The 12,191-nt window shown below is 40.3% G+C and overlaps 1 protein-coding gene across 6 annotated transcripts in view; it reads right to left on the minus strand.

The window, feature by feature from the left end:
• Positions 1-12,191, minus strand: part of cntln (centlein, centrosomal protein) — a 540,355-nt gene that overhangs the window by 342,595 nt on the left and 185,569 nt on the right. For 3 of the 6 annotated variants that reach the window (XM_073048672.1, XM_073048669.1, XM_073048675.1), the window contains one exon: positions 7,834-7,998. The exons of 1 other annotated variant lie outside the window; for it this stretch is intronic. In XM_073048672.1, the coding sequence (XP_072904773.1) occupies positions 7,834-7,998 (165 nt within the window). The remainder of the gene's footprint in view (positions 1-7,833; positions 7,999-12,191) is intronic. 2 more of the 6 variants (XM_073048674.1, XM_073048670.1) reach the window with 1 other exon arrangement.

The raw sequence follows: 12,191 nt of genomic DNA on the forward strand, positions 1-12,191 counted from the left end.
GTGTGCTTCCTACACCATTCCTATTGGGTCTTAATTATTCTGCCAAGTCTTCCCCCAAAAAATATTAGCATTATAGTAACATTTCAGCAGCAATAGCAACACATCTTAACAACATGGACCATGATGCAAAAAACATCACGTGCTTTTCCAGTGTTGATCAGTGTCATTCAGACCTCAATTATTAATTTCATCACCTGGTTCTTCAACCCTTTGGGATTGTTTTCAAATCTAATTTAGTTTTATGCCATGAAGATTTGTTAGTGGCACAGTCCTGAAGTGAAGTCACCCTAACTTCCATGCGGACCCAAATGCAAAGCTGCCTATAATTCATCACCAATCCCATTAAATGTACATGAAGCCACAGAATGTTGATGTGGGAGAAGGTAAAGTGTCAACATAATAGCTTTCAGTCGGCATCAAAAAGTACTTGTATGTCAAGTAACACTGAATGAGCTCTGAATTTCAATAAATTGTAGTGTCGCTTCGTTACATTATCTGGAAATGGAGACACATGAAGAGGTCACTCATGTTACTGCTCCTTTCTATTGGCAATGTTGCTACTCAGTTGGTGCTATAATGTTCTTCCTTGGCCATATTCCATGAGTCAGGTTGGTAAAAATAAAAAAAATGACATAACAAATCATTCAGTTTTTGGCTGCAAAACTCAACCAATAGATGTCCAGAAAGTCAAAGATCCACCTACAAGAATTACTCCAAGCCAGACACAACTCTACCACTTCCACATATGAAAAGGAAATCCAGAAGTACATTTTTGACGAATAAATAAGACTGTCAATCATCTATAGGGTTTGAAACGCAGACTGCATCTGACAATAGGCTAACACCTCTGAACGCATCAGAGTTCCCCCAACTATTGATTTTGCTTCCAGAACATACAAAGCTGTTACACATCTGAAAAGATTTTGAGTCATTGCTTTCAAGCTAATCAAAAGCTGGTTTCTCTTTGACCCAATTTTACACAACTTTGCAAATGAAAAGATTAAAGAAGAAAAGAAATTTTAAAAAATTGTTTAATTTCCCTGCATATAAGCAAGAAATAATGATAAGGATTCAAACAATTTATCCACAATAAGACAGTCACCATCTTTTTGCCACTTGGAACAAGACAAATCCCTGCCCAACACGTTAATGTTGGTGCATCAAGGAAAAGATCAATTGTAGCAGATAAGCAGTGGCCTTCTCAAATTGATTGTGGATCTTCTGTTTCTAAAACTTACGTGGGATTTGGGGTCAATATGTTCAGCCAACAACTGTGCTCTAACCAATTCAACGAAGACAAATACTTTATCAACTGCCAGCATAGGAATACCTTGGTATCTGCTATAGTTAAGAGCGGAAGAGAAAAAAGATCAGAGTCAGAATTAATATCACCAGCATATGCTCCCCCCCACCCCATACCAGACAGTGATGCAGCCTGTCAGAAAGCTCTCCATGGTATAACTATAGAAATTTTAGAGTGTATTTGTTGCCAAATCTCTTCAAACTCCTAATAAAGTATAGCTGCTGTCTTGCCGTCTTTATAATTACATTGATATGTTGGAAACAGATTAGATCCTCAGAGATCTTGACACCCAAGAACTTGAAGCTGCTCACTCTCTCCACTTTCGATCCCTCTATGAGGATTGGTATTTGTTCTTTCGTCTTACCTTTCCTGAACCCCACAATCATTTCTTTCGTCTTACTGACGTTGAGTACCAGGTTGTTGCTGTGGCACAACTCCACTAGTTGGCATATCTCTTTCCTGTACACCCTCTCATCACCACCTGAGATTCTACCAACAATGGTTGTATCGTCAGCAAATTTATAGATGGTACTTGAGCTATGCCTATCCACACTGTCATGTGTATATAGAGAGGAGAGCATTGGGCTAAGCACATACCCCTGAGGTGCACCAGTGTTGATCATCAACGAGGAGACTTTGTTATCACCAATCCACACAGATTGTGGTCTACGGGTTAGGAAGTCGAGGATCCAATTGCAGAGGGAGGTACAGAGGCCCAGGTTCTGCAACTTCTCAATCATGACTGTGGGAATGATGGTATTAAACACTAAGCTACAGTCAATGAACAGTATCCTGACATAGGTGTTTGCCTTGTCCAGGTAGTGGTGGTGGTGGCAATACTTGATGATGGATGCCGCTTTTCTGAAGCACAGCTCCTTGAAGATGTCTTAGATACCACAGAGTCTAGAACCCTTGATGGAGCCAATCAATTTTACAACTCTGCAACTTACTACAATCCTGTGCAGTAGCCCCTCCATATGAGACAGTGATGTAGTCAGTCAGAATGCTCTCTACAGTACATCTGTAGAAGTTGAGTGTTTTAAGTGGCAAACTGAATCTCTTCAAACTCCTGTTCAAATATAGCAGCTATCTTGCCTTTTTTATAGCTGCATCAATATATTGGGATGAGGTGTGGTCACCCAGGAACTTGAAATTGCTCACTCTAATTCTGATCCTCTATGATGGTTGATTTATGTTCCGCATCTTAAGCTTTCTCAAATCCACAATCAGCTCTTTGGTCTTACTAATGTTGAGTGCAGGGTTGTTATTGCAACACCACTCAACTAGTGATATATCTCGCTCCAGTATGCCCTTTTGTCACCATCTGAGTTTCTGGCAATAATGTTTATATCATCATCAAACTTATAGATGGCATTTGACCATGCCTACAAAAGCAGTTATGAGTACAGTGAGAGTAAATCACTGACATTCCTGAGGTATGCCAGTGTTGATTGTCAGTGAGGTGGAGATGTTATTACCAATCCACACAGATTGTGGTCTTTCGTTTAGGAAGATGAGATTCCAGTCATAGAGGGAGGTACAGAGGCCCAGGTTTTGTAGCTTTTCAATCAGGACTGTAGGAATGATGGTGTTAAATGCTGAGCTGTTGTCAATGAACAGTATTCTGACACAAGTATTTGTCCAAGTGATCTGAGACCCTGTGGAGAGCCACTGAGATCTCATCCACCTATTGTGGCAAAAGGCAAATTGTAATGGGTTCAGGACCTTGCTGAGGCAGGACTTGATTCTAGCCATGACCAAGCTCTCAAAGCACTTCATCAGTATAGATGTAAGTGTTGCTGTATGGTAGTTATTAAGGCAGCTCACATTCCTCTTCATGGGTGCTGGTATAATTGTTGGCCATCTGAAGGAGGTGGGAACTTCTGACCGTAGCAGTGAGAGGTTGAAAATGTCTTTGAATACACCCACTAATTGGTTGGCACAAGTTTTCAGAGCCTTACCAGGCACATCATCGAGGCCTGCCGCCTTGCAAGGATTCACCTTCCTGAAAGACAGCCTGACATCGGCCTCCAAGACAAAGATCACAGGGTCACCGGATGCAGCAGGGATTCTCACAACTGTAGTTATGTTCTTGTTTCAAAGCGAACATAAAAGGTGTTGAGCTCATGTGGTAGTGAAGCATTACTGCCATTCATGATGTTGGGTTTCACTTTGTAGGAAGTAATGGCCTGCAAACCCTGCCAGAGTTGACTTGCATCCGACATCGCCTCCAAACTCGCTTAGTACTGTTTCTTAACTCCTGAAATAGCCCTCTCCAAGTCATACCTATTCTAAGAATAAACATGCATTTATTATTGAACTGATTGAATTGCAGTAGATTGACTACATTCCCGTGGACGCTCTGGTAATTTAAACAGACGATGGCATTATGTCCTTCATACTGGCACTACAAGGACAGAAAGTAAGAAATGAAAATGAGAGGCATCAAAGTAAACAACTCTGACATCACTATTGTTGGTAGGGACTAGTGGAAGAGAAAACAGGAAGAGTTGAGATGTAAGAAGCACGCAAAATGACCCAGAGGGAGAAAAAAAAGTGAATTTTGTACATCCTCAATCTCACCTGTCACCAAGGCACAAACTATCTGATGGGAAGATGACTGCTACACAAACATTCTGAACCAAAGCTAAGCCTACTGCGGAAATGGATGTGGTCCCTGAGAAAGATAAATTGTTCATCACAGACATGCTTCACACTGAGCACAAAATAGAAAAAAAATTAAAAAGATAACATGGACTGAAATATCAGTAAAAAGCAAGTTTACTTTAAAACCTCATTAGTCAAGAACTTTTGTTATGATACTGTTGCTCACCAAGAAGATCACCAGCTGTTTCTCAATTTCATAATCCTGCTTTTTTGGCAATATTCACATCAGTATTATCCGCTATGTAAATCCAGAGGACAAGATCCTGGAAAAAATCCAAGTGGCACTTCTCCAAGTCAAGAAGAGCTTTACCTGACCTTGGTGACTTCTTAGACTTCAACCCTCAAAAGGTTCTGACCCAAGGACAAGGTTAGATAACTGAGTTATAAACTTTTACAGGAGCCTAAGCCCAGTTTTGTCTCCAAAGCCTCCTTTTGTAGTCAATTTCAAACATGAACCAGGTCTCAGGAAATCAATTGTATATACAGTTCTTCAAACTAACCTTAAACAAGCTCCTTCCCTTGCCTCCTCAAGATAATGGCAATATATCAAAGTTACACTTGCCAATTCCTTCAAAGATCTTGAGTACTTAAAGAACAATCAGAATTATTCGCTCACAGCTCACAGTCACACTCAGATAACAGCAATGCCACCTCTATGTTACAAATATTCAAAACCTTTAGTTTCAAACACAATATTCTCATAGAAACATTCCGAATGTTTAAAGGACTAAACAGATTAGATATGGCAACGTTATTTCCCATGGTAGGGGATTTTAGGACAAGAGGGCACGACCTCAGGATTGAAGGACGTCCATTTAGAACTGAGATGCGGAGAAAACACTTTTGTCAGAGGGTGGTAAATCTATGGAATTTGTTGCCATGATCTGCTGTGGAGGCCAAATCATTGGGTGTATTTAAGGAGGAGATGGATAGGTTCTTGATTAGCCAGGCATCAAAGGGTATGGGGTGAAGGCAGGGGAGTGGGGATGACTGGATGAATTGGATCAGCCCATGATTGAATGGCAGAGCAGACTCGATGGGCCAAATGGCCTACTTCTGCTCCTATATTTTATGGTCTTAATATTCTAGCTTGATACTTCACTGCAGTACTGAAAAGTATTGTATATGAAAATAAGACCTATTCTATTTGCTTACTTGGGTATACAAAAAGATTCTGTGATACTATATCAAGTGTTGCATGATCAGAATCACTTTTGGGTGAGATGTTAAACTAAAATCATCATGTGCCCACTCTGATGAACATAAATGTTTCAATGGCAATGCTTTCCTCAGTATCTTGCCAAGTCTGTCTGAGGCAATCTCTCAGGAGCAAGGTTCAAAGGTAACAGATTAAGACAATATGGCAAGTGCAGATGCTTCCTCAAAAAAAGGCCAGGTTGCTCAAGCTGGGTTGTAAGCAGTTTATAAGGGGGCCTGCTTATTCTTATATTTACACTGCATAGACTCTTGATTTTCCAAACTATCTCAAACACTCCCTGGCCACTTTTGAGCAATAATGGGTCAGAGCTTTTCATGAATCAGTTGGAATGTTGATGTATTTTTTCATGGCAGCTTAAAGCATTTTTTTCTATTCATCTGTTATTTCTTCCTGTGATAAAACGCAGAATACATTGCTTATTTCAGGAGTCTGCAAGTCAGGCATGGGAATAATAGTGTCCTACTCGACTGAGAGAATTAAGTGTAATTAGGGTTGCAATACTGGAAATGCTGATGCAGAAGAGGGCAACAACAGTGGTTTGTTTATCCTTCCAGTGGATTAGAAAGATGCAATAGAGAGCACATTTGTGGTTGATGTGTACCCATTATCCGATGTCATATAAATAACTTAATCTGCTCTTCATGATGCTGTAGGAGATTGTGGTACACAAACTGGCCTATGTACTTTCAACATAACAATAGTACTGCCACTTCAGAAGAAATATATTGGATGCAAAGCACTTTCATACAGCAAGGTCATGCAAGGCGCTACAGAACTACTTTTGTGGACGCCCTCTTATAGGCTGCATTTCAGTTCGTCTCAAAGGCCAACATGCCAGTATTGAAAGCCTACCTACATTTAGTTGGTTAATATTGAGACTTTATAAAGCACTTCTGAGACCTCACTTAGAGTATTGTTAGCAGTTTTGAGCCCCTTATCTTAGAAAGGATGTGGTCAAACTGGAGAACGTTCAAAGGAGGTTCATGAAAATGATTCCAGGATTGAACAGCTTGACATATGAAGAGCATTCAATGGCTCTGGGCTATTCACTAGAATTCAGAAGAAAGAGAGGTGACACCATTGAAACCTATCGATTGGTGAAAAGCCTTGATAAGAGTGGATTTGGAGAGGATGTTTTCTATCATGGGACAGTCTGAGACGTGAGAACATAGCCTCAAAATAGAGGGGTGCCGTTTTAGCACTTTAGACGAAGTTGAAGAAGGAAGAGCATGAAGGAATTACGGGGGGGGGGGGAGACAGAGGTGAAAGCAGGGCTGAGAGGAATAATTGATCAGCCATGATGAAATGGTAGAGCCGACTCAATAAGCCAAATGGCCTAATTTTGCACCCATCCCTTATGGTCTTAAGGTCTTATATTGGGAAGTCCATCTCATTTGCTTGTTTGACAACAGAACTTCTAAAACAAGCACTATTCCAAGCTCCAGTCTAAGAAACAATTACCAGCCAGACAGAGAAAATTTTTCAACAATGTGCCAGCTCTCCTGGGAATCTCTGACCTATGATTGCCCAAAATGGAGGAGGAGGCTAGGTGTGCGAACCTCAAGTCCTTGCATCCTGAACACACAAAAAGCCTGGCCAAGATGCAGGAGGAACAGACCATTTCCAAACTGCCCTGACCCATGCCCTGCTCTCAACCTCTGCTAAACACTGCCTACCTCAACTGTAGGAGAATCTGTGGTTCCCACAATGCCTTCATCAACTACCTCAGAGGCAACAAAACAGGACTGGAAGTCAAGCAACACACACAAAATGCTGGTGGAACGCAGCAGGCCAGGCAGCATCTATAAGAAGATCTATAAGAAATCGACATTTCAAGCTATACTTCTTCCTATAGATGCTGCCTGGCCTGCTGCGTTCCACCAGCATTTTGTGTGTGTTGCTTGAATTTCCAACATCTGCAGATTTCCTCGTGGAAGCAAGTCAACCTCAATTCCAAAAGATTACTTAAGAAGAGAAGAATTAGTTCAATTTTTCTCCCAATGCGAATAAAATTAATAAAAAATTTAAAACTACAAATGATTGTCACTAGTAAATTCAGATGCTGATTCAGATGCTTCTTACCCTGCAAACTTATCTTTAGTGTTGATAAAGTAACAATTGAAGTACAATAATAAATCAGTTGAGTATAATGAGTGATTATTCCTAGAAACCAAAATTGTTCCCCAAAGCATAATATAAACATTAATGTCATATTTTAATTGGCCTTGACCCTACTGAGTATACTTCTTGCATAATGTTGCACCATACAACTTTCATTAAACACTCAGAATCAGGTTTACTACCACCTGCATACATCATGAAATTTGTTGTCTTTGTGGCAGCAGTACAGTGCAATATATAATAGAAAAAAACATGAATAACAGTAAATTCATATTAATTAGTCAAATCTTCCATAGCTCATGTCAAAAAAAAATACAACTTATTTCATCATTCCTGAATGAAAATGTTTCTTTTTGAAAGGCAATGGCAAATATAACCAAGACATTGAAAATATCTGCAGTGATAAAATGCACATAAAGGGAATCAACAAACAATAACTTCACTAAGAAGAAATCTATAAATTATCCTTGAGAAAGCCGAATATACCATGACAGCAGATCACAGAAAGGAATACAAAACCTACCCAACACTTTCTTTGGTCTTCAGAAGCAAAGTTTAGCTCCAACAGTTGATGATTTGTGAATTTTCCACTTGTTACTTTAAGTTTCTCTTTCAATGACTGTACCTCTGCCCTCTGAGTAGCAACTTGATATTGTAAATCACTGGTAGAATCATGGTAGTTTTGCTGCTAATGAAAAGACCATTTCAATTATTTTGAATATATATCTGTATACAAAAACATGAAGAGATTTACTGCAACATCAGGGTATACAAATCTGAAGAACAATGAATTACTTTAATATAAAATTAACTATTTCTCAATTACAGCTCAGCACTTAATACCACCATCCCCTCAAAACTACCGTAGATTCCGGATTTTAAGCCGCTACTTTTTTCCCACATTTTGAACAGCTTTGAACTTTGCGGCCTTTAATACAGAGCGGCTAATGCATTATTTTTTTTCATGCCGCCGAAAACATTTTGCCTCGTAACAGTAGACCAATAAAATTGATGAGTAGTTCACAGAGGTCCAATGAAATTGTACGATAAATCAAGCGCACTTTCACAATTAAATTATTGTAAATCAGTCATTTGTACTCACCCTCATCAACATGGAAAACACTCGAAGAAAAGCATTGTGCTGCCTTTATGGCAGTTATTTAGTTTATAATATTTTCGCTTAGTAATTCATTTTCTAGTTAAAGTTAGAAGAGTTTTAACTATATTTGTTTTCTGTACTACATCGCGGGATGCTATGACGTCACACCCGGTTTCGCCGCGTCTTGTGGGATACCAGTTTGCGATAAACGGGAAGGAGGGGGGCGAGCGGCGGAGCGAAAACGCTGCTTTTAAGTTAAAGGCGATCAATAACTTTTCCTGGTAGGTTGCAGTATATATATTTTTTTACCAGTCGTTAGGAGATATTGGAATGTTGTTCAGTAAAGAAGTATACGCAACGTATATTTAAAAGTAGCCGCGTTACGAGCACGGTTCGAAAAAAAGCATTTGCAATATGTATTTGTTTTTGTTACCATATGGATTTAATTAAAAGTTAAAAAATCCTCACGTGTAATACCTTTCTGTGTAAATATCTCATATTACAACGTGGGACACCTGCGGCCGAAAATCCGGTGCGGCCTTTACAAGTAACAAATTGATTTTATTTCTAAAATTAGAGCCAGCGGCTTTTAATCAGGTGCGCTCTGTAGTCCGGAATCTACGGTAATCAATAAGTTCCAAGACCTTGGCCTTAATAACTTCTTGTGCAATTGGATCCTGGATTTCCTCACTTGCAGACCACAGTCAGTTCAGATTGGCAACAGCATCTCTTACACAACCTCCATCAGCACAAATGCGCCTAAGCTGTGTGCTTACCCCCTACTCTTCTTGTTTTACACCTGTGTGTTTAATCACACATTCACAGGTGTAAAGCAAGGAGAGTAGGGGGTAAGCACACAGCTTAGGTGCTATAGCTCCAATACTATATTCAAGTTTGCTGGTAACATCACCGTTGTGGGCTGAATCAAAGGTGGTGATGAATCAGAATACAGGAGGGAGATTGAAAATTTGACTGAGTGGTTTCATAATAACAACCTGTCAACTCAATGTCAGCAAGACCAAAAAACTGATTGAAGACTTCTGGAGAGGGAAACCAGAGGTCCATGAGCCAGTAATCATTTGAAGATTAGAGGTGGAGAGGGTTAGCAACTTTAAGTTCCTGGGTTTTGCTATTTAAGAGGATCTGACCTGGACCCAGCACACAAGTGCAATTGTGAAGAAAGCACCTCTACTTTCTTAAGAGTCTGGAGATTCAGCATAACATCTTAAAGTCTGACAAACTTCTAAACATGTGTAGCGGAGAGCGTATTGACTGGCTGTATCATGGCCTGGTATGGAAACACCAATATCTTTCAAAGGAAAATCCTGTGGATTCAGCCTGGTACATCATAGGTAAAGCCCTTCCAACCATTGAACAAATCTACATAAAGCACTGCCATAGCAGGGCAGCATCGATCATCAAGATTCCCGACCCAGGCCATACTATTTTCAGGTAAAGATACACCAGCAGGTTCAAGAACAGTTATTATCACACAACCATCAGGCTCTTGAACAAAGGTAATAACTACACTCACTTGCCAATCCACTGAGATGTTCCCACAACTGATGGTCTCACTTTAAGGACTCCTTTATCTTGTTATCTCATGTTCATTAATACTATTCTATAGATTTACTGAGTAAATAAATCAGAGGATTGCATACAGTGACATCTATATACTTTGATAATAAAATTTAGTTTGAACTTTGAACTTTAACCTGACTAAAAGGTTAGTTTTTCCAAAGTTCTAAGTAAATTTATTGATGAAGTACACTCAATGACCCTCCAAGGGGACCACAGTATGATCGTAGGGTTTGGAGGCTTGCGTGCCTCAATGACCCAGAGCGCTATGTTGGCTGGAGTCAGGGCCTTGTCTTTGGTAGGGTCACCCATGCCTAACAGTTCAAAAGGTAAAGGCCAGGTTCGGAGGTTCAGGAATTCATCTCATGGCCAACAACCCTGACTGATCAAAAAAACTGTAAACAGCAAAAGCAATGAAGAATTTTATATCTGTGTGATAGCATTCCTGAGTCTCCACCCAGGATTTGCACGACTGACAGTAGTGAAAACCAAGAGGAAACTGCTGGCATGATGAAGGAAGACCTGAATACCACCAAGATCAAGACCAAAACTAGTTTTTGGAATGTACGAACCATGCACAACACTAGCAAACTAGCACAAATAACTGCAATACTGTGTTGTTACAACCTACGTATACTGGGCATCAATGAAAGCAGATGAACAGGGTCTGGCAGACAAAAGACAGCAGTTTTATACTTAGTAAGGGAAGGTGAACAGCATCATGGTAGAAATACTGGTGGTACTGGTCACTTAAGAAAAAGTTGGAAATTATAAACAGGACGGCATCAGGTGAAGCAATAGAGTGTGGAAATCAATTCCGGCGGAGTGTGTGCACACCCTCAAGGAGTTTCCTGCCTTCACTGCAGCTGTCCAGGATTGCGTGGCCCTGACCCGTAAAATTGGCGGAGAAGGATTCTCCGATCTCAAGACTGCTGATGCGGTAGAACTCCTGGATTCTCATGATGAAGAATTAAGTGTGGATGAGCTTCTGCATTTAACTCAGACGGAAGGTGATAATGATGAAGAAGAAAGTGTCAAGTTGCAGGTGAGGGATTTTACGGTGAAGCAACTGGCAGAATTTTTTAAGGCTGCAGAACACTTGGCACAAATGGCGATGGACATGGACCCAAGTTTAGAACGGAGTCGGCATTTCAGTCGTACCCTGCAGTCAAGCATTCTTCCCTACAAGCAAATTTATGCTGAAAAACAAAATGCTGTCAAGCAAACAACCCTCACCACTTTCTTCAAACCTATGTCATCTCCTGCTGCCGGCAGTACTGAGAGTTCTGTGAGTCTTCCTTCACCCCTTGCTGTCCTTGATGATCCTGACAACACACAACCATCCACCTCATCCAAGTAAAGCTGCCCGACACCACAACAACCACTCATCTCCCGGAGCGAACACACCTGCCACTGTTGGTGAGTACTGTACACCCTAGTATGTTACCTTTCTATGATTTATTACGTTGAATATACCTTAAATTGACAAAATATAATGTGAATGTTGCCTTATGGTACTGCTTTAGTGTTGTATTGGTATGAAAATGTGAATAAATTACAGATAAAACACATTTAGGAAGCCCTCCAGAACGCATCCCTTTAAATAATTATTCACATTATGCATTTTCACATTAAGCGTCGACTGTGAGGAGCATATCCCCGCATATAACGAGGATAGGATGCATGTGGAAAGTTCAAGACAGATCCAGTGGTCCCATGAGAGATATGAACAGTCTGCTTTTAACAACTGAGAAAGAGCAAGGAGCACAATGGACGGAATATTTTAGAGGATTTCAGAGAAGACCACCACCAAATGAAGAATCTGACATACAGGAGGCAGCAGAGGACCTCAACATAAACACAGATCCACCCAAGAAAGAAAAGACTGTTGCTGCAATTAAATCATTAAGGAACAACAAAGCTCAACAACAGGACAATTTGAATGTCGATCTGTTCGAGGTCAACCAAAAATTGCAGCAGCTATCCAACCACTGTTTACTATAATCTGGAATGGGGACAAGTACCCAAGAACCAGACAAAGGGAGTTATTGTTATGATCCCCAAGAAAGAAGTGCTAAGTGATTGCAACAACTGGCATGGCATCACACTTTTGTCAGTGCCCAGCAAGATTCTCACCAGAGTCATAGTCCAAATGATTACAGATGTTGTCAGAAGCTGAGATGACGACCCCGAACTACAATTGG

The sequence above is a fragment of the Hemitrygon akajei genome, chromosome 6 (assembly GCF_048418815.1).
Source record: "Hemitrygon akajei chromosome 6, sHemAka1.3, whole genome shotgun sequence".
Taxonomy (NCBI): domain Eukaryota; kingdom Metazoa; phylum Chordata; class Chondrichthyes; order Myliobatiformes; family Dasyatidae; genus Hemitrygon; species Hemitrygon akajei.